The 23531-nt window shown below is 44.8% G+C and overlaps 2 protein-coding genes and 1 long non-coding RNA gene across 4 annotated transcripts; 1 reads left to right on the top strand and 2 right to left on the bottom strand.

Moving 5' to 3' along the window:
* Nucleotides 1-1565: 1565 nt before the first annotated feature.
* LOC114857490 (guanine nucleotide-binding protein G(i) subunit alpha-1) lies at nt 1566-8912 on the bottom strand. Its single transcript, XM_029154015.3, has 9 exons — nt 8421-8912; nt 5326-5368; nt 4946-5087; nt 4071-4228; nt 3828-3956; nt 3262-3391; nt 3024-3177; nt 2731-2923; nt 1566-2645 (listed from the first exon to the last, which is right to left on the bottom strand). The coding sequence occupies exons 1-8, from the start codon at nt 8536-8538 to the stop codon at nt 2733-2735; spliced, it is 1065 nt and encodes a 354-aa protein (XP_029009848.1). The 5' UTR covers nt 8539-8912; the 3' UTR covers nt 1566-2645; nt 2731-2732.
* A 5015-nt stretch (nt 8913-13927) lies between these two features.
* On the top strand, nt 13928-18643 carry LOC114857944 (muscarinic acetylcholine receptor M2-like). Its single transcript, XM_029154891.3, has 4 exons — nt 13928-14047; nt 16931-17111; nt 17221-18042; nt 18104-18643. Exons 2-4 carry the CDS (start codon nt 16974-16976, stop codon nt 18413-18415), a joined length of 1272 nt encoding a protein of 423 aa, XP_029010724.1. The 5' UTR covers nt 13928-14047; nt 16931-16973; the 3' UTR covers nt 18416-18643.
* A 236-nt stretch (nt 18644-18879) lies between these two features.
* On the bottom strand, nt 18880-22766 carry LOC114857862 (uncharacterized). 2 transcript variants are annotated; one of them, XR_008694881.1, is made up of 4 exons: nt 22612-22766; nt 21985-22220; nt 21446-21585; nt 18880-21365 (listed from the first exon to the last, which is right to left on the bottom strand). It is a non-coding gene; the product is annotated as an uncharacterized LOC114857862 (long non-coding RNA). The 2 variants fall into 2 exon arrangements; XR_003786284.3 differs by lacking the exon at nt 22612-22766 and having other exon boundaries at nt 21985-22332.
* Between the last annotated feature and the right edge of the window lie 765 nt (nt 22767-23531).

The following is a 23531-nucleotide window of genomic DNA, read 5'->3' as shown; positions in this document are numbered from 1 at the left end:
ACGCGCCCCCACACACACACACACACACACACACACACACACACACACACACACACACACACACAGAATAAGTTAATTAGACTGAATGGCTTAAGGGAATTGGCAGCTAAACCACGTTGGCTTTTTATCCAAGCTTACAACAAGATTTAATTACCCAGTGAAACTTGTGACGGCAAAGAACACCTGTAGAAGACTCCACAACAAGCCACACAGACGTCCCTAATAACGCCTGAGTGATGCATTTTTCTGGGGTGACAACCGCTGATATCAGTGGTTTAGAAGTAGAAGGGTGCAAATAAATCACTTAGTAACAGCAAGCATTGGTTTTTCTAGCATTCTCTCGATAAATAGATCCATAGTTTTATATCTAGGGGAAAATGTTCTAGGCTCCACTAGTAAGAGATAGTTTTATCATAATAGCATTACAGGTTATTGTGTGAGCATAATGAGGCAGCATATATAATATAATATACAATATAATTAAAAGCAGTTTTCAACTCCAAAAACACAAATACCGGCCTTAAAAGGAACAAATGAGCTAATGTGAGGACACAGAGCACATACGAAACCTATATATTCTGTCTCTTCCAGTCTTCTCAGATGTGAACGCTTTAATGTGGCAAATGTGGAATCTGTTGAGCTGCATCACATCAAAAAGTGAGCTGGAGATTCTTTTGATGAAAAACGTGCTTTAGCTGTGACTCTATGGTCAGCTGGAGTCAGCGACCGCCGCTTGATCGCCATCATCATCCTCATCATTATCATCTTCTCTCTTACTACCTTCACATCCATCCACCCTGTTTGATCTCCCTGGAGGGGGTTTGGGGATTAGCTAAATGACTCTGCAGTTAGCTTTTAAATCGCACAATGTCTCCCAAAAATAGTGTCCTCTCAGCTAAAGCCCAATCACTGAGCTGGAGCAGTGATGGCTTAGCTAAGTGTGCAAGACGGGCGCCAGCCTTGGCACTGCTGTGACCCATTTGTAGGACGTGAGGCGTCGGTATCGTTTGGCGTTTGTAAAATATATAAACAAAGACTGGAACATGACAGTTGTTCAGATAATCCTATCACTATCTCTAAACTAATTCCTTTAATGATTGATCTCTCATGAATGTGAAGACTGAGTATTCTGGGCTTTGCTTCTTTCTTTAAATCATCACAGCTTGGTAGAAAATCACTCTCATTTTAGTTTGGGTTTAATTGGTCCTAATCTTGGGGCGTTTCCAATGGATATTTCACAGAAAAGCCAATGCATCTTGTTCAGGAACAATCCATGTTAATTATATTAAAACCAGTGATTAGATTTTCCTCAGTTGTCTCCTCTGTGACCACAAAACAGGAACCAGTCTTGGTCATTACATGTTGTGTCCACTAGAGGGTGCTACTCTGGCAAATAGAGCTGCCGTTAATTTTAAGACATTAAATTGCTGATAGATTTTTATAAAAACGTGAAAGCATTAATATAAAAAAATCTAAACTTTGTACTTTATGCTGAAATATAATTTAAAGTAAATGTATTTACACAAAACACACAAATATTCATACACACAAAAAAGGACCACACCTTTTGTTGCATAAGCTATCATGGTTTTACCACAGCAGCTTTTTTTATTAGCAAATCATGGAGATTAGTCCACTAACGTCCCCATCCAATGGAAACAGAGGGTGGGGGGTCCATGGGGGATATGTGATTTGAAACCATTACAGATCATAATCAATAACAGTGCAATTGTACCGAGCCGCCGTCCTGTCTGCCTATGCACTGCACACGGATCTACATATGGTCCTACTGTCTGCTACAAGACCACCACTGGCATCCTCTTCAAAGCTTCTCTTTACTTCCTGATTCAAATCGGGAATGTTTCAATTTGTAGTCCTGCACCAACAACGTGCACACATTAATTAGAGACAATAGGTTCTTTTTGGTCGCTTAGAAAAATAAAACTTTGAAAGAGGATGACAAGTAGAGGAATAAAGTCCCTTTTGTTTACTATTGTGCACACAACCAAACACACACAATCTCATACAACCACTCGGGCTTTTGGCCTCAACCAAACATCTTACACTCACGACTCACATGCAAACTACACACACAGGCACGCACACAATCTCTCACAGTATGTCAAAGTGAGCTGGTCTACAGAGTGACTTGGTCTCGCTTGGTTTGTACAAGAAGACGACAAAAATGATGAGACAATGGAAAAAAATCTGGAAAGAAAAAGTTAATATCAATGTGGGGGCGCTTAGAAAAAGTTGAATGGTAACATCTACATAAAGCGAACATCTAAGTCAACAAAAAAACACTGCACCTAAAGCATGCAAGGCACAAAAACCTACGCACAGGACAAAAACTGTTCATTTATGAAAAAAATAATAAAAGCAAAGGCCCCCATTTAATATAAAAAAGAAAAATAATAATAAGGTAAAATAAGCACATTTTAAAAACTGAAAAATCCCCAGCCATTGACAGTTTTACAAATATTTTACACAAATGTTTTTTTTTCTACACACCATCTTTAAAACTTTTAGAGATGAACATAAGTTAATAGAAGGTTAAAAGTGACATTCTCAGCAGGGTCCACGAAGTTCCCTCCAGTCAGACTGCTCATCAATAAAGTCACTCTCGACGCTGTCCGCCAGGCTGCCTGAGCAGAAACAGAGACGAGAGCTGGTTAGAGGAGGAAAATGTGAACAAGTCACTGTTCCAACAGCTGGACACGCAGACAGCACCTTTAGAAGAGGCCACAGTCCTTCAGGTTGTTTTTGATGATGACGTCGGTGACGGCGTCGAACACAAACTGCACGTTCTTGGTGTCTGTGGCACAGGTGAAGTGGGTGTAGATTTCCTTGGTGTCCTTCCTTTTGTTCAGGTCTTCAAACTGGCACTGAATGTAAGCTGCAGCCTCTTCATAGGTGTTGGAGCCTTTAATGAATAATAATAATAATAAAAAAAAACAGGCTTTGACTAAGAAACCTTTGACTTTGAGATTAAAATGTGAGTAAGCATGTTCTGTTTGTCTCACCTGCATATTCGGGGTAGCAAATTGTGAGAGGACTCTTTTTGATCTTCTCCTCAAACAGGTCTTTCTTGTTCAGAAAGAGGATGATGGAGGTTTCTGTGAACCACTTGTTGTTGCAGATGGAGTCGAACAGCTTCATGCTCTCATGCATCCGGTTCTGAAGGAGGAGAGGTGCACATGATTAAGCATCCAGTGAAGCTGCACAGAAAACTGCATTTGCAGAAGGAGACACAGGTCTCACCATCTCCTCGTCCTCAGCCAGCACAAGGTCATAGTCACTCAAAGCCACACAGAAGATGATGGCAGTGACTCCTTCAAAGCAGTGAATCCACTTCTTTCTCTCTGATCTCTGTCCACCTACATCAAACATTCTGCAGAGGGATCATAGACTCACTGTTAAAAACACACCCTACACAAACACACGTTCAAATGTATCTAAAGACTATTATTACGACTCATTCCCAGTCTCATGAAAGGGACATTGCAGGTTATGGACTCCATCTTTCAGAGAGGTTGCTGAGGAGTTAATATTTTGAGCTACAAACAAATGTTGATTTTAGAATAAGTGTTTTTTTCCCTCTGTCAGTCAGATGGTATTAAATCATTATTCTTCCTCCAATAAAGATCAAGGTCCGATAATTTTTCATACGTAGCCATCAGTGAAGAAAACCTCAGACCTACAAGATTTGAATCAGACATGTGGGAACGACCTAGAGGCCCTAACAACCAAACAAAGACAGAGCACCACCATCATCATGCAAATACAGTAGGTTTAATGACTGAACAAACCCCGGTGGTTGTACTCACTTGAAATGCAGGTCTTTGAAAGTGAAGTGCGTTTCCACAATACCAGTAGTTTTGACTCTGGTTCTCAACACATCCTGCTGGGTAGGTACATACGCAGCATGCGATATCCTGTCCAAGTCATTCAGGTAGCTTTGGAGAGGAAGAAAAAAGTTTGACAACCAGTTAAAGAACACACAAGACATACGTTTCCATACTAAGATGGAAGGAATGAGCCCAAGTACATTAGTTATTTGTGTCACTCACTATGCTGCAGAGTCGTTGAGCTGGTACTCTCGGGAGCGGCCGAAGCAGGCCTGAACTCCTCCATCCTTCCACAGCCGCTGAATGACTCCAGCCAGCTCCCCTGTCATGAAGCCCTCCTCTGCCGAGCCGGCCAGCACGAACAGCTGCCGCGCGTCATCCTGACCAAGAAGTGCGTTCAAAGTTGGTTATTCATGTTGAAACATTCAAGATGAAAATGTTTACAGAGCATTTCCAAATGTATAGAATCATTCTGTCCAAAAACATAGCAAAACTGTCCTGTTGTAATGAATATGTAGTGAGAAATTGAAAATGGCAGTGTTTTTGTTTATTCAAGTCACGAAAACCTGCAAATTATAACTGGATTTTAAAAATCTATGGGGATCTTCAACAGGTCAGTGGCCAAGAACTCATTCCCTGTTTTCTGCACTTGTAGATAAACAAAGTAAAGATGACAATGACAGAGTCAGGTCAGTCACATTGAGACAATGACTAAGATTCTTGTTATGACAGAAAAGAACAGATTCACCAAATAAAACAGGAGTCTGTTTAGGATAATAAAACTCCCTACACGCTGAATTTATTTGGAGCATGTGGTAATAATACACTTACATACAAACATGAAGCCAAGAAACAGTTTTCATAAGCAAAAGGAAAGCACGTATGTCACACCCCTGCTTTAGTTCATCAACATGTGCAATTTTTCCATTAGGAAGCACAGCAGCATAATGAAAACATGCTGAACCCCACCCGTTATCATAACCAGGGTCTGTGTGACCTGCTGAAGAGTAGCAAGTGATAAATGTGAGTTGTAGCTCCTACAGCACAGAACCTGTGATATAAAACAAAGGTGTTAGCCTGGTCTTTTTGTCACTCACAGCTCTGGCTGGATCAGCAAAGTCAATCTTCAGACGTCCCATGGCTCTGATTATGGCGATTATGGACTGGATGGTATTGCTGAAGACCACGGCCTTGTACTGCTTACACTCCTCCTCTGAGTAGCCGGCCTCATGGATGATCCTGGCACACACAAAACTGTGTTAACATCTGTTCCCAAGTTGCATAAATAACATCCCAATATAGAATATAATGATCAACAGGTAGCTCCTGACAGGTAAAGGTTGTTTTAGAACCATTAGAAGTGAACTTACAGTATCACTATCTTATCTTAAAGACTGACATTAGGTAACTGTGTAGTGTGGTTTTTGTAGCTGCTTCTCTCCATAATCAATACTAATGCAGATCCAAACACACTTACTTCATCTGTTTGACAATGGTACTTTTCCCAGATTCTCCAGCACCTGAAACAGATTACAGGCATCAGAAAAGGTTCATTACAATGACAAGAAGTAAACACCAGCAAAATGCAAGCAGACAGATCAACCTTCAAAATCAGCATGTTACAAATATTAACCAAAGTGACAAACATACATGCTACCAATATGAGACATAAAAGATCCAAAATAAAAATGGATCTGCAAGTCACACAAAACTTGACAATTGTTGTTTTAAATGTTGGGGCACAACATAAAATTATCACTCACAAAAACGTCTTGGTTTGGCCTATTTTCATGACTTTATATGACTTTTCACATGTCTGCAGCTTAAAATTGAAGTAAATTCCATTTAAGTCAAGTAAATTCCTCCATAAAATCAATAACATTCATACTTCATTTGCAAAAAAAACTCAATTGATCGCAATTAATATTTTGGGTAATTAAGCGCTACGGTCATTTTGTAACTTTAGTTTAAAAACTATGGTTGAACAAAGAGTTGTACAGGTTAAACACTTGTTCAAATGGATCAGGAGTCACAACAATTACACACAGACTGGAAATACACAGGAAACTAGCTTGAAACCACACCCGAAACGAGACAATCCCCCTGTAAAGGCAAGCTCTTTAGTCAGATCACAGTGTAATTGGATTAATCAAATAGATCCTCTACTCAGAGAGATTACACACATCTTAAACATCCATCCAAGTGTGAGAGGACCAGTTGCTTTATGTTTGACCACAACACAGGCTACATATGATACCAAGGCAGCTCTAAAAAGGTAAATGTTAACATTTATATATAAACATGAATCAACAGGATTTTGTAACAACCATCCAAGTGTTTAGGACACAGCATCTCAAACAGCTCCCTCTGAGATCTGAGATCTTTTCAGCTGAACACACAACATTTTAATTACCTTACATCTGCAGGGACTCTCTGTTCCCCATGAGGAGAGCTGTTCCCCACTTCACCATCCCATATGATAAACAGCCACGCACCACAGCTAATATTACTTTAAACATCAAAACAAGCAAAGATTAATTTCCCAACCCACGCTCACACCTCACTGAGCCGCTGTAATTAGGAGGCCTAATGTTTGACAATTAAGGCAAAATGTAAAAATGCCAATTTCCTTTCACTTAAGGTACATGAGATTGAGACATCTCCCTAGGAAAAATAATACTGTGCCAACATCCATTGTATGCAGAGTGTTTGGCTACTGTACCAATAAATACTTTTACACAAAATAAAGATGATTCTTTATGATTTGCATTTGTGCAGTGCACAACAGAACAGTCCACTTCTAAGGCGGTCCTCCCACTCAAAACACTTGTCTCAAGAGCATGTCATTTGCAGATTATGGCAATAATGCAAACACCCCCAGTGGGCTGCCTGCCAGACTGCAATATTCACACAAAGTAACGCAGTCTTGCTCTCTGTCGCTCTTAAAACACATTACATAAAATCATTTTCACAGAGGGACAAACTCACGTGTTATGTTAATAGCACCATCAGATGCTAAAAACCACAAACCATTCCCACATACCTCATGCAGGTGCTTGTGGAAATCGTGACAAGGAGAAAAAACAAAACAAAACGATGAAGATTCAAATCAGGTACATCTCAAATGACGCACACATATGAAAGAACAGGCTGCTGCGGCCAGGCAACAGCGACTCTGGCGTGTTCACGCTGATAATAAGGAGCACCAGATCTGTCTGAGCTGACTTTAACTGAGACGTTTTGAATACAACTTCATGTTACACACCCTGAATCAGGCAGATCTTCAGTTTGTATGTACTAGTAGCTATGTTATGTGTATGAATACAGTTGCCACAGGTGCTTACTGCTGTTGGCAAGGCCGAGCAGGTTGCTATGCAACCCCTTTTCCTGACTGAGCAGCCCAGTAGTGGTCATCAGCTCCCCGTAACAGGAAGAACAGGGAAGGTGTGGCAGCTTTTTTTTGAAAGAATCACTGGAAAGAGCACCATTATACTGAAAGGCTCTACTGCAGGTCACACACACATTGTGGCATGTATTAGCTAAGAGAGCACCAGCATCTGCCTGCTGCTCACCACATTCAAATGGCCAGGCTAATGGTTGCTTCCTCTGACACCCTATTTCTTTCTAAATCAACCACTGCAGAATAAAGAGGAAAACATCATTAATATGTATTAACAAATGCTGAACTGGGCAACAGGACAGTGTCACATTTTTCAAATGTTCCCTCCAGCTCCGGAGTTGGGAGACATTCAGAATAGTCAGCAGCATAGCTGGCACTGGAGCCTGAAGGAAAGCTACGTTAGCTGACGTTTCGCTTAATCAAATTTTATTACGGGTCGACATATATTTAAAACATTATCGGTTGCATCAATTATTTGCACCTAGTATTGGTAAACTCTATTCAGAGGTGGTTAGTTCTCTTTTATGTAACGCATGGCCGCGGACAGAGAAGGCAGCTGCCCGTTTTTATATTTAGTTTATATAATGAATAGTTAATGTATGTGTGTATTTCCGACAGATGTGCTCGCTGAACATCGAGCACAGTTGTGAAGGGATCATGACGGACAGACATGTTGGGACAGAGCATCTCGGACATCGTCTCGGGGTTCGTGCAGCTAACTGACGCTAAGCCACGCTAGCATCCGTTCGCTAACCCAACGTTAGCTAGGCGGCTAACGGCTAAATTAGCTTATTGGTTTAACGTTATAGCTGGAGACCACAGAAACTAAACGAAAACACACTGCGCATTGAAAACTACTTTAATGGCTGATTTTAACGTAATGCGGCTGAGTTAAAAAATAAACCCACATATTACAGCGCTAACTTTTTAAGATGGGGCACCTCCACTGTGCCATTCATATTGTTACCTCTACCCGAATCACCGATATTTCTCAAACTGCTACCAGTTGTTTTATCAACTCTATTACTTAACGGTATTAAACGCAAACTACGATACAACAAAGCGTAACGTTAACTATAACTTATGTTGCAGTATGTGGAACACACGGCGCGAGGGACCCTTCCAGCAAATAGACCGAGACCCCGTCTCGCCGTCCATCATGTTTCTCTCACCGAGCAACAGCAGCTTGACCTCCCGGGCAGCCTTTTCTCCGTCGTCTCGGAGATTCCTGTCGATCATCTTGCTGCGCTCCTGCGCCGCCTTGTCGTCCGTGCTCAGAGTACATCCCATCTTCTTCCGAACTGACCTCCGGATAAATAAAAAGCCCAGACTATAACGCAACTTTTAACTGCGGGTGCAACGACATGCAAAGGCTACCGAGCTAGCATCCAGTGAGTGGGGAGGAGGAGGAGGTGGAGGCAGTCTGGCTCCAATACTTCGGATTCAAACACGCCCTTGTCTAAATACTGTAACTCCCGAGTCCACGCGGTGTCTCGGGTATTAGCTAGCAACAACGAGCGCTTTTCTCGACAGCTGGCTTTCAAAGTTTAGTCCTAACCACCCGCAACAGTCGAGCACAATCAGTGACCATTCACAGAAAAAGGGAGTCGACGGCAGCATCCGCGACCGAGTCTGAGAATGTTAACTTCCTGTTCTTCGCCGCGTTAACTGCGCATGCGTCAAGAGCAACAAGCTTCTTTCAAAATGTGTTGCGTTTATTGGTATCACGAACTGTCAGCAGTGATTACTGCAGAAAAGCGTGCAAAACAAGGCTTCGAGTCTTTATGCTGCATTGGATTATTTTGAGTAGTAAAACAACCTGAACCTTTTTCTGACGTCTAGTAAATATTTAATTGTTTCTCGCTCAAAAACGCAGATTTTTTTGTCTTATACTTGAATTTTTTTTTTTAATTATTAAATATTGACTTGACAATGTGAGTATATTAGCTAAGTACGTTCCCATAGGCCAGTTTTAAGTTTGGTGTGACTAACTAATGAACAGTTAGTTTTTCTGTCAGTTCCTAAAACATTTCTGGTTGCACATTTAGGCGACAATTCAGTCAAATCAGCTGCAAATATACTGTGACACATTTGTTTCATGTGAGCATGCAATGCATAAGCGAGGAGGAGCGCCAGAGAGATCGGAATTATTCATACATTTGTCCGTGCAGTCCGTGCTGATTTGCATTGCAAGGCTCTTTTATGAGCTGCGAATGCTCAGTAACATGTTTGCATGAGCAGTTTAAAGTGACAAACTGCTCAAACAAAGACCTTTGCTGTTGTTTTTAGTGTTCAGCTATTTGAGAATTTGTAGAAAGAAAATGTATGTATGTATTTATGCTTTTATACATCATCATCATCATTATACTTTTCCACATCATCTAATTTATGAGAATATTTGCCTAAAATAAAGAACTGTAACAAAAAAGTGTGTGTGATTTATTAGTATTGTACAGCTTACCGTAAGTCTCACTGTATTTTCAGACTGAAGTCAGAAATAAAACAAGTCTCGTGATCAAAACACATAAAGATAATATTGCACAAGAGGAAGTGTGTGAGAAAGTATCTGTGTTACAAAAAACATCTCTTAATTAAGATTTGATGTAACAACAGACATGTGATTTAAACAAGAGCTGAAAGACGATTGTCCTTCAGTGTTAGGCGTCTCTGTGCGATGATGGAAATCACATATGAGGGTTAAACAATGCGGTCTAGCTCTGTCCATGTCCACATCCAGGAATTCAAATGACGATTGTGTGCTTCAGCCAACAGAGCTTTGCAGTCAGACTTGTACAAATCAGAACCAAACTGAATTATTTCATTTAAAAATAATCAAATTGATGTTTAATACAGACAAATACAAACTGAAGAAAACTGCAAACTGGAAAACATGAGGCTCATTGTGTTGCTCATTTATTGTGCGTTTTTACTGCATTTTTACGCTCATTCAAAATGTCATGGTGCTAATAGATAAAAAACTAATAAACAATTATCTCTTTCTTGTTATGAGATATTTAGGCCTATAATGATCAGACTCAGCTAGCATCATATCCTCACTGGTTTATGCATAAACACGATAGGAAAGGATTGAGATGTGGTCAGAATTCATCTCCTCACTTTACATGTAATTTCCATTGCAGATGGACCCTGCATCATGCAAACTAGCGCCATATTTTTTTCCAATCCACTCAAAGTGAGCAGGGAAAGATTTTCCTGTGCCCAGTGAAACACACAAGCAGGAGAGGTCATCAGGTCAATACACGGGTGAATGTGTGAATGAGTGGAGATCGTGATTTGATTCTAAAACAAACAACTCTAAAAAGTCTAAAACCTTATGTTTATAAGCAGAGAACTACTTCAAAATCAAAAACATCCTGCAAACAGACACAGCTCCATTTTAAATGCATGGTCCTTAAGTCTCTTTCAATCAGGAGCCTTCTGTAGGTCTGTGTGGACTATTATTCAACACAAATCTAATGAATGAATTGAATGAAAGCAGGCCATGTTAGTCTGGCCTAACGAGATAATTCTTGCAGCATTGTTACCGTGACACAAGTACGAGCAACAGGAAATGTTCTCACTTTGTGCGATGAAGCTTCAAGTGTGAGTTCACTGGTGAAAGGACAGAGCAGTTTGTCAGCATCACGATGCTCATTATGTTCCTCAGAGCAGGGACCTATTAGTGTGTTCTCCTGTGTGTGTGTGTGTGTGTGTGTGTGTGTGTGTGTGTGTGTGTGTGTGTGTGTGTGTGTGTGTGTGTGTGTGTGTGTGTGTGTGTGTGTGAGAGAGAGAGAGAGAGAGAGAGAGAGAGAGAGAGAGAGAGAGAGAGAGAGAGAGAGAGAGAGAGAGAGAGACGTTTACTTCACTGCACAGGTAAATGAAAAATGTGTGATCTCATATTTGATCAACTGTTATTTAGAGAAGTGAAGAAAAGGAACAGACAGAAACCAAAATCTAAACTTAGACTTATTCAATGGAGACCTCTAAGGCGGGATGTGTATTAAAAAGTGTTTTCCTGTTTCACTAAGATAATGTGAGGTCATCCACTAAGTTTGCACCGTGTCCTTTAAGCAGCTGTTACAATAGCCAGCAGATTGTTCTTGGACCCTGTGAGACACCTTGTGGTGAGTCCTGTAACAGCAACAAAGGAAAACAAAGGAATAGCTGTGGCTCTGCAACTGACAGGAGCTGGGAAAGACAGGGCACCAGGATGCACTAAGAGTCCAGCTGGCAGATTGTAGGTGATCTGCTGCTCAGATGATGGTGCCTGATGGTTCAGGGCTCACTCAGCCGTGATCAACCTAATATTAGATGGGTCATAATGTTCTGCCTGAATCACAAGATACAGAGAGCAATGCTTCATCCCTGCTGTAAACTATGTGTGACTAGAATGCATAGGTGAGGAGTCTGTGTCACAGGTCACTGAGGAGAGAGAGAGATAGAGCAGACAGACCTACAGATGGCAGCAGAGTCATGAAGCAGCTCAGCACAGAAAACATAAGTGAGAGCAGCTGAAAACTCAGCATGTCACAGACCTTAAAGTTTGGAGCCAACTCGATTTTCATTCACAAGGTGGTTCTGCAGTTGAGGCTTCTCTGTGTCACAGACAGTTCCTGTAGTAAAATGCAGGAAATCTCAACATCAGGACTTGTTCACCTCCACAGTGATGTTTTAAATCTGCTGCCGGACTTTTCTGAAAAAACAATCCTGAATCCTGGGGAGGCCCTTTAACAGCATTTAGCATTATTTCTATTTCTGTTCTCGTTATGCTAGTTGATTTCAGTCCACTTACATTAGAGGAAAATTAGGTTTTGTGTCCAAGCATAAGCGCAAAAATCAGATGTGAGGGAAAACACAGACAGGGACACATGACAGCGTCCTTTCACCATCATAAGTTTGATCTTCCTTAATGAAATGCTGCCTGGTAAATTGTATTACCTTTAAAATCAATAGTGTTGGGAAATACATTTATTTACTGTCTTGCCTGGGGGCAGATGTCTGTCTGGTAAAAATGACTGAGCTTGACTTAGCAGCAGCCGTTCAGAATCAGGACCAAACTCTGGCCTGTGGTTCTAATAACAAAGCCCAGGACCTTTAGATTTAAAGCTTAGGTTAGCACCACTGTGCTCAGTGTGAGTAAAAGCTAAAGTTAAACTGGACTGGACCTAATGTATTTAGAGGTTACATCAGGGCCGTTGAGGGACCAGATGCCAGGTGGCCCAGAGCTCAACTGGTCTGGACCTGGTCTTTGATGAACCCGCGGAGGAGAGCTCATGATGCCTGAGTTCAGTCCGGGCCTGAGACGAGCGACAGTCACTGTCACCAACTTCGCCCCCGGACGTGGAACGCGACTATGCTCGGTAAAAAACGCGCACGCGGTGAAGAAAATCCTGCAGCTTCAGACGACGCGAGGCCGTGTTTACAGGATGCTGCTGTCTGCGCTTCAGCTGCTCTGGCTCCTGCGTGACCTCGTTTCCCTGCAGCCTTCAGGCTTTTTTTCATTAAGTAAAGAGGAGTTCGCTTAATGGTTAACGCTCTCATTCCACATGCAGCAGGGCACAGCCACCTTTGAATCAGGCTGCTGCTGCTGCTGGTGTTTTGTTTTTTTTTTTGATGATGTCCCACCCTTTGAACCTTTAGTACTTAGATTAGATTTGTATAAAGAGTTAAATATTTTACCTTTATTGAGATTTTTATGTTTGTTTTTCTGTCCTTGTCAGAGTTCGCGTTGGGAGGAAATCCACCAAATATCAACACCCAGAGACCTTTGACTATCATATTCATGCATACATGCACACATTCATGCTGTTAGCATGCAAAGCGATCGCCGCTGGCCAACACACGACCCTTATGAGTAACGCATCATCGCCGTCCACGCGAGGCGCCGCCCAGAGCGAACGTCACGTTGGCTCAGCGTTACCTGCCTGATAATTCACTACGATTAAACCTTCAATCTTTATTAAAACTTTGTTGAGGGAGAGTCTGAAGTGATTATGTTCAAAAGACTTACTGTCAGGTTCATGTTCGTCGAGTTTTTTCCTCATGTTAAAATTCTGAAACAGTTCAAACAAAGCTTAACTATTCCCACAGTAAATTAATCTGTCAGCAGGTTCCACCAGATTGAATAGTTAGTTTAAGTCCTCGTTTCATTTGCAGTATTGTTTTGAGGGCAGGGACCATTATTCGCTGTTGTAATTCCATCAAAGTAAGGTCATCCTCCAACTGGGTCAGGCGACGTCACTGGTTCGGTTAAAAGGTCAAACTAACGGCGTTTTAAAGGTTAACGTCCCGCAGCAGCGGAATAATGGTGCGACCCGTCTCTTTGTCCTCTTTTTACTAGTACATTTCATTTCACGCAGTCACTCAGACGCTCGCTCACGGCTTTTTAATGCAGTAGAACATGATGCGTTTGTGCTGGAGCGGCCGACGCTCCTTATGATCCCGAAGAAACAAGTTTCCTCGTGCGTCTCCTAATTTCTCCATCTCCGTCTACTGTTAATTCAAATCTGCGACCCTAGTTTAAGGGATGCGATGCAACGATCCCCCACGCCCCCTCCCTGCTGTCTGACACACACACGCACACACACACACACACACACACACACACACACACACACACACACACACACACACACACACACACACACACACACACACACACACACACACAGGTTCCTGTCAGAGGAGGAGCAACATCAGCGTCAGGTTAGGTTCTGCTCCTCCATCTGCTCCAGTGTGTCCACAGGAGTGGGAGCACCATGGACCAAACTTTAACCTCTCCTCTGTGTCATTCCAGAAGGTAAGACGCTCTTCCTCTTAAGATTCAGATTAACGCCAGCCTACTGCAGGTGAGGATTTACATTTAGACCGTGTCCTTATAATGTGAGAACCGCTGCTTCAAGCAGGTTCTGACATCTGCTCGTTCAGGCATCAGTGATGGGACTGCACATCTGCAGGTTTTGTCTTGTATTCTGGATCGTTAACGTGACATAGAGGAAGTTATATTTATTATTATTTCATTGTTTCCCTAAAGCTGTTCTGTCAGGATTCCTGAGGAGTCCCCTGGTTTTAGGGTTGTGCCCAGGAGGGAAATAACAGTGCAAACGGAGCAGCTTGTCCCTAAGAACTGTCGACTGACGGGATGAAATCAAGTTATGTCTTAATCTTCTCATTAACTCTCCCACTCCTGTCCCCTGTAATGGACTCGTCAGCACTCAGGCTGTGGTCTCTCCTTTTATTTCTTGCCCCGGTTTCGTGCTTCTCGCCTCCGTCCCCTCTTGTTTTCCTACGTGCGTTCTCCTCTCCGACTCTTCGGCGGTTTTGCCGTCTCTTCGTTAAACTGCTGCTCGAGGCCAAACCTCAGATTGACGTGAAATGTCTCACTCCTCAGATTCAGAACACACAACAAACACCCTTAAAGCATCTCCAGCAATAACATGCCCTGAAAATCACACATAAATCTGTGAGGCGTCGCTGTTAAAAAAAACTCTTATACTATATTTCATTGCATTTAAATAGCACGTCATGCTTTGGTGATTGGGGTTGGGTTCAAGTCCCACCTGTCCAATAAAACAACATTACAGGCGCATGTTTATTATGTAGACACACAGAAAACAGCAGAATCCTCCCTCTGATGGCAAAATGACAACAATAAAAAAGACAAAGCGTAAAATCAAGCCCCTGCCGCCGACTTTGATCCCTGTCGTCATTAAACGCTCCTTGTGATCAGACTGTGTCCACAGACTCAGACGTGCCTCCCCACCTGCCTCCGTCTCTGCAAACAAGCCCCTCCGTCCAGCCTCGTCTGCTGGTAACTACCAACCGTGCCCACGTCGTGATATCAAACAGATTTTTTTTTTTTTTTAAAGCAGAGCGCACGCTGCCAGATGAGCGCCGCCATCGTAGAAGCATATTACTGGCACAGCTGTTGCAGCCTGCATCTGCTGGATCTAATTACGTCGGGTGCCTGTCAAAGAAATGCAGTCGGGCTCGTTGACTCTGTCCAGCGCCCCTGAATAACAATTAGGGAGGTTCAGTAATTTAGGTCTCGTTAGTGTGAATGGAGGGGAGATGCATGTGTGCGGCCCCCTTTTCCCCTTTGCTCGTCTCTGACGACTTGAATTACCTAACTTCGCTGAAAGACTGAGAACGAGTGTTTCCTGACAATGAGTAGTTCTACTTTTCTGTTGTGGCGTGTTTCCTGTAATAGCACTCAGGAGGACATCAGCCTAAACGCTAACTATTCTCTGAATTCACTTAGGAACCAAAGTGTATAACTTCTAATGCTCAGCCTAAAGCACCGAGTCGGCAAAATGATCCTCCCTGTTCAAGATTCCAGTAGTAAACTAAAAATACCCATCAGTCAACACACGGACACACACTCAGCGCCTTCACAATGAAAGCCAGTTGCCAGTGGGCAGCGACTAGACGTGACCCTTATGAATTAAACATGCAGCGTGGAGCTTTAAAGCCTCATCCGTGGCCCAGAGGCGGCATCGCGTCGGCTCAGCTTCACCTACAGGGAGAAACGCTCACGCCTTCACACCGTGTGTCACCACCAATTACTGCATTTGCGGCATGAAATGCTGCTGAACCGCGCGTTTTGCACTGGAACGTACGCACGTCGACGGCGTTGGGCCGACTTCGCCCGCCGCTCCGACGAGAGGCCACCGATCGATTTGTGTTCGTGACAAATGGCGAAACGACGCACGAGCGACTCGCGGTCGTGTTGTGCGTCCGAGCTGTGACACAAACAGACTGGAATGGGCCTCAGATGAGTTCGTCATAGAGATAGTGACGCTATAATGAAGTTTTATCTGGCTGTAAGAGCAGGAAGAAAACATCTCTCAAGTACAGTATGATGTTATCGCGTTGCCTAATGGAGTCACTTACAGGGTTTCAGCCGTATGCGACGGGCCTCATCGTCTCATCTAAGTGTCTTTACATTGATTTTCTGATCAGAATATATCAGGTAATCACATTGGTGTCATTTGTATGAGCCACGTCTATTAGATGTTCCTCGTGTTTCTTGGTTAATGAAGCTTTAGCTTAATTGTAGTGTTCTGATGTCCGTTTGTTTGCCTGGAATCATTTTTTAATACAATTTGATTGTAAAGAGAAACCTGTATCACTGTGTACATCATATCTTTACTGTTAATGGGTTTCTTCCAACACCACATGACAATTTACTGCCCTATTCGTCCACGGTTGTTTCTCATTGGCCCAAGAGAATGGGTCCTGGCTCGACATCAGGTCCATTTGAACATCTGGCCCAGCAGACACGTGCACGCCCACGTCCCCTCTCGCAAAAGCAGATCCGGCTTTAAAAGCGGCTCCCAGTCGCCTGGAGGACCGCGATAACGACCTGACATTTGTGGACGGGCTCTCGCGCACGGATTAGACGTTTAAAAAAATGACATTTTTTGAATTTCGTGGCCGAATAAGACATTTAAATGAACGCTCTGGAGGTGTAGGTGGCCTCGTTCGACCCGTCGGGCCAGATCTGGTGAGAACTGAGGCTCTGCAAATAAACTATGTACAGTTAGTCTTAACGAACTATACAATGAGATACCTCTTAGATATGGAGCATGTGCTGGTCCATCCTTCACACTCGGGCTGAACTGTGAGAATGAAACCCCACCCACCTGTTGTTTTTTTCCCCCATAACCTTTGTCCCAAACAGATACTGAGCAGATATGGACCATCCGTGAGGAGAACGCGACAGAATGGAGAGTCCGGAGTCGCCCCTCACCCCCGGCGTCAGGCCGTACACCGCCGTGGAGACGCTGCTCATCGTCCTGGTCGCTGGATCCCTGAGTCTGGTCACCGTTATCGGAAACATCCTGGTCATGCTCTCCATAAAGGTTTGCGCTCTCTCGTTCCGATCGCTCGCCGCCCGAGACAAGCGCGCGGCGCGTAATCCAATAGAGACGAGCGCGCGTGGTCTGACCGCCTGCCGTTGCTTCCCCAAAGGTGAACAGGAACCTGCAGACCGTCAACAACTACTTCCTGTTCAGCCTGGCCTGCGCCGACCTCATTATCGGCGTCTGCTCCATGAACCTCTACACCGTCTACATCGTGACGGGCGACTGGCCCCTGGGGGCGGTGGTGTGCGACCTGTGGCTGGCCCTGGACTACGTGGTGAGCAACGCCTCCGTCATGAACCTGCTCATCATCAGCTTCGACCGCTACTTCTGCGTCACCAAGCCGCTCAGCTACCCGGCGCGCCGCAGCACCAAGATGGCCGGCCTGATGATCGCCGCCGCCTGGGTCCTGTCCTTCATCCTGTGGGCCCCCGCCATCCTCTTCTGGCAGTTCATCGTGGGGGTGAGGACCGTGCCGGACTACGAGTGCTACATACAGTTCTTCTCCAACCCGGCCGTGACCTTCGGGACGGCCATAGCGGCCTTCTACCTGCCGGTGGCCATCATGATCTACCTGTACTGGCGCATCTCCAGGGCCAGCCGCAGCCGCATCAGGAGGGACAGCAGGAAGACCTCGGGCACCAGCCTGGGGGAGGGCCCGTCGCACAGCCAGGAGGAGGCCTGCGACAACCGCAACGACTGCGCCGCCACGGGCGACGCGCGGGAGGCGGAGGAGGAGGCGCCGCAGCAGCGCAACGGAAGCGGCCCCTGCAAGGAAGCGGGTGCCGATGCGGTGGAGGCGACGTCCGACAGCGTCCGCGCGTCGGCGTCCAACGACGACGCCGCGGCGGCCGCGTCCCCGCGGGGGGCGCCGAGCGCCGACAAGGACAACTCCACCGCCGAAAGACTGATCACCAGAACGCTGTTCAAGGTAAATTTAAATGATTATATTTGAATATAATTGATAACTAAAGAAAAGATTGTTTTTGCAGGTAACCAAACAGAGCGCCGTGGCGAAGTGGAAGAGGAAAAGCTTCTCCTCGAGGGAGAGGAAGGTGACGCGCACCATCATGGCGATCCTGGTGGCGTTCGTGGCCACGTGGACGCCGTACAACGTGATGGTGCTGATCAACACCTTCTGCTCCGCCTGCATCCCGAGCTCCCTGTGGATGATCGGCTACTGGCTGTGCTACATCAACAGCACCGTCAACCCGGCCTGCTACGCGCTGTGCAACCCCACCTTCAAGAACACCTTCAAGCACCTGCTGACGTGTCAGTACCGGAAGCTACGCTCGGCGAGATGAAGCGCTAGATTCATCCACTGAAACTGAGCTGTGCTGTAAATTCGTAGTCTGACTGATCTTGTTTTTTTTTTTACACGACATTGCTTTTTACTGAGCTGTTTAACCCACTCTGCTAAAGTATCGTTTCAGTATAAAAGCTGTAGGAAGAGAAAACTGACACAGGAAAAACTGAGAAAGTCTTTTGACTAAACAACTTTATTTATACCTAAAAAGACAGAACAGTATTTACCAGCTGTATACATGTGTATGTGTGTGAGAGACTAAGATTAGATTCACTCTGACATAAAAAGCTGAAGACATCTGTAACCTGTGATGTTATTGTGCTTAGTCCGAACCAGTCCCCCAGTTATTTATGTATTATTACATATGCTCTGTAAATAAAGCACATAATAAAAGAACATCACATTTAGTTGTCTTACCCACAAAATCAAACTGGGTTGATTTTTAAATAAATAGAGAGAATGTACAAAAGGTCAAGGCTCCACTTCATTATTGTGGCTCTTTGCACTCAGACAAGAAGCTTAATAGACAGCTCCAACTACGGTTATTTAAATAAACAGAAAGTAATAAACAGAATACGGATCATGTAATGAATAAACAGTATGGAATAAAGAAAATAACATAAACCACAGTTTATCAGCACAACGGTGGCGCCCTCTAGCGGACACCTGTAGATACATACACGGGTTCTTTCAAACGAAATCTATTATGTGTTTATAAATGTGCTTATTCCCCTGCTTCCAACACGTCAGGCGTTGAACCTGACTACATGATGCCTGAGGGTTGCCCTTTCTTGACAGGTACCACTGGAATGAGCCGGGCTGCCAGTGCCAGGTGGGCTGATCCTCTGGGGTAGGTGCTTCTAGGCTGCTTTCATCACATCCTTCATTTGGTCTGTGAAGCTTCAGCTTAGTCAGTGGGGAAATGCTGCCATCTAGTGGCGTCTGTCACACTTCTGTTCTTTTCTGTATCATTATCCCAATGTCATTTAGGCTTCAGTAAGAAAATAATCTGGTTTGGAAATCAAATTTCCTTTTTTAGCACCAGGTCGTTTTAAAGCAAACCGACACTGGTTTTAGTTTTTATCCACTTTATTTGCAAAGACAGTAGTCGGCATTTGTTTCCTGCTACTTTATTCGCCCTGATCCCAGAGAATCCATCTGTTCGTATGACGATCACAGTCTGTTTTCCTTGATGGTTATATCCAGGCTGTCTCTGACCACAAGGTCCTAAAAATACCCCCCTGTCCGTGGATTACTGTAATCCAGAGTCTCCCTATGTTTGTGTGTACCAAGACGTGACCTGGCTGAAGGTCCTGACAGGACAGTACACGAGAGCAGCGCTCGTGACTAATGAATGCCACCACTACCTCCTGCTCATTTCTTCTTCTGATGACTACATAAAATTTGATATAGAATTTGATATAGATAGATATTTGCCTGGTGCCCGTACCTGCTCTCTTCTTTTTTGAGGATAATCACAAATAAAATGGAACCCAGATCACTGCAAAATATCTGTAATATCACTGTCACGATAACAATGTTACTGCGGATAATACAATGGAGACAAGCACAACTGAACAGTCATTGGTCTAAAAGAGATTAATGAGGAGATCCATCAACTTCCACACCCATTATAATCTGAAGATCCCACCCACTTTCTGTGTGTGTGTGTGTGTGTGTGTGTGTGTGTGTGTGTGTGTGTGTGTGTGTGTGTGTGTGTGTGCGCGCGCGCGCTCTCCTCCTCCTCGCTGGGGATTCTCCCTAAAGAGCTTTGGCGTCCTCTCTGCATCACTACGTGCTCTAATCACTCGTAGCAGCTGTCAGCGCGTCGGCCTCCCTCCTGCTCTCTGTGCGTCGGCTGCCACCGCGTGACCCCACATCCTCTGCAGACGCCGACCCTGACCCTGCTTCATTCATTTTATCCCATTTAACACGCTGTTATTACGAAGACACAGGTTGGCCTCATTTTTCACCCTCCCTCTTTTCTGCTAAACTGGCAGCTAAAGAACGTTGCCTCCACCAGGCTGCACCAAAGCCTGAGTTAGCTTTCAGCTGCTGGTGTCACGGCGCACGAGAACGCGATAGATTTATTGATCAGGGGACATGATAGTGAACTCACTGCTTGGATCGATGTGCTACGGCCCAGGAGTCAAAAGTCTCCACTGGCCCTCATCCCTCAGCGTTTGACCGCTAGGGTTTCACTGAGTGTTTGATGTCACGAGCGGCTACGTGTGGCCAACACGACGCCGGGGCAGCGAGAGCAGCCGCGTCCTCCTGGGATGTTTCCACCCCCGTGCACCCGCTGCACCAACCAGTCCCCGCTGAGCCGGAGCGCGGAGGGCTAAAAGCTCTCGGCCAGTTTTTGGCAAGTCCAGAACCACCGGATCCGTCCATCCCACCAGAGTGAGTTCTACCATTGCCAAACACTGTGGGAGAGTGCACCGGTGCCCCCCCTGTGTCTGTGTGACGCCAGGGGAGGAGGGGGGGGGGGTCAGGTTACACAGGACGGCATCTCAGAGACTGGCCTCCATGGCAACCGGTGATATCTAATAAGAACCGATCACATCCACAGCTCAGGAACACACACAGCTGATCGTCTGTCTTGTCCTAAATTGGCACCACACATAATTGCCCCAACAACGAGAAACAAAGCAAAAATGTGCTAGTGCCAAAACAGGCGAAGAAGATGTGAGACATTCACGCTGCTGATACACACACACACCCCCAGGCAGCGTCGTGGTGTCTCTACTCTGTTTATGGCCCTATGGTAATTCACTGATATCTTGCCGTGACAGTGAATTCTACCAGTGCCATACACAGAACAGGAGGAGGTTCGCGTGTGGTCCCACGCTGCTGCTGCAGGACGTCGGCCCTTTGTAACATCCTGCGTCAGGGTGTTTTGTTCCCGCGCGCAGACACACAGGCCCGTTCTCCACTTCGCCCCGGTCCTGATAGAGTCGTAGACAGACGCTTTGGGAAATTTACTGTTGCATTATTGTCATGATTAGTATTTAGGGCCACTTCCAACCTCGGTGAGAAGCAGGTCCGCTGCTCGGATTGATCCTGGCTGCGGGGAATGATGCGCTAAGTGATTTTTGAGATGCTCCAAATGGGTCCCAAAGCAGGGCTCATCTTCCCGTTTCCGGGAGAGATCGATAGCGTAAAAAGCTTGGGAGAGACAGGGAGCGGGTGAGAGAGGAAGAGAGAGAGTAAAAAGGGGGGGGGGTCACAGTTACTAGGCTGAGATTCATGTTTGTTGTTTCTCCTTATTTTTCACTTGCTGTCACTGAAAAGTGACAAGTGTATTACGTGCGATGACTGAGAATTCATTGTGTGGAAGAGGATGAATAATAGAGAAAGTGAGAACTGATCATATTCAGCTCTTTCCACATTTGTTAAGGACGACGCTTTACTGAAGCATAAATCAGTCCCACCAAATCTTTGACATGAGTCAACTTCAGAACACAATGTTACATCCAAAACATCAGTTCGTTATTTTTCAAACTGTTACTAACGGGACGATAATGCAGAGACCCCTTTTCTCACCCACATCATCTGGCTTCTTACCTGAAAAGTTTATCCCTACCTCCTCATCGCAACCAACTTAGTTCTAAAAAACCACGAGAAACTCCTTCGTCGAGCCCGACCTCCGCTAGAATCCAGCATAGGCTCGGTCCATTTGCTCGTATCCACGGACATCACCGTTGTCCAGTCCGCCGGTCCGCGTTTGGCGTGGTCTCCACGTCCCCATCTCCCAGTTCCTCACGCGTCCTGCTTGTTTGGGCTTCAGGACCGGGGATTTTCTAGTGAGGATAATTAGCTGGTAAGCATCTTAACCCATTGGCACCATAGTAATCCACGCTGCCCTCCTCCTCCTCCTCCTTCTGGCGCCTCGATACGCGGGCCTGCGGCACATTTCCCATGCGTCGTTTACGCACAGGGCGCGCGCTGCAGTGACGATGATGAAGCACTGAAAGCCGGTTCTTTCGAATCATAGTAGCACAATAATGATATTTCATAGTCGGTGTAGTTAAAGTTTTAAGCCTGACTCAAATCAGACGGACGATTACGACATACTGTCAAATGAAGATTCAAGAGAACTAAAGTAAAAGTCTTGATTATATCGAGCATGTTCTATTTCGACGCGCCTGTCACACTGCTGTCAAACCCTGACGCCTGCAAACAGAGACCTACCAGCATCCACCGGGTGTGGCGTCCTGCAGCCGGGGCTCCAACTCGGAGCTGCCTCCTCCCCACAGGGGGCCAGAGGTTCCTCCGAGCCCGGAGCCCTGCTCCTCGTTTTATACGGACACCTGAAGGGCTCCCCGCGGCTCGTTTACCTGCTGTCGCTGGATATTGGACAGGTGCGGGTGGAAGAAGGCGCATCATCGTGTCGGGTGATCGGACCCCGTTAGAGGTTCGGGTTACTGCTCATTCAAAGTTAACCGTGCGCCTTTTGTCCCCTCTATACATTATGGAAGAGGCGAAGCGGGTACTGAGTTCTGCATATGTCCAACTGCAAAAACTTTACCCACCGCACGAACACGACTTCATTCTAAGCCGCCTTAACTCGCAAAAAAAGATATTGGCATCAATTAACCCTAATTCTACTGCAATTAAACACCTGTCAATTAGTATATTTGGATATAATAATAATAGCAATAATAATAATAACAGCAGCTCTATTGTATCGATCAAAGCATCTGAATAAGCCCATAACGTTTGACCATTTTCCCTTTTCTCCTATTGTTAAAAAATAAAAAGAAGTTTCAAATAATTTATTTACTCTGTAATCGCATAAAACAATCTGAAAAGGTTTTGAGTTTATTGCAATTATTCCTTCTGGGGGCTTTATAACAATCATGATGAAGCCTGACCTGTGTTGCTGAGAGTGATGTTACCCTCAGTCAAATGTTGAGGTAGAAACAGGAAACTGATTATGCTCAGAAAGACTCTGCAACAATGAATATTTCATAACGTCATTATTCTCTGGTAAAGAGTATCTGAACAGGGGAGGAGATTGTGCCAGCCTTACATTCAAGCTGAGTTAGAAATAACCTTTGAATTAAAGTGTTTAAGGAGTTTTGTGTTATGATAACATATATCATTGACAC

This window comes from Betta splendens, chromosome 6, assembly GCF_900634795.4.
Source record: "Betta splendens chromosome 6, fBetSpl5.4, whole genome shotgun sequence".
NCBI lineage: Eukaryota > Metazoa > Chordata > Actinopteri > Anabantiformes > Osphronemidae > Betta > Betta splendens.
Note: the sequence above shows the minus strand (reverse complement) of the source record. Positions and strands in the feature narration are given on the sequence as shown.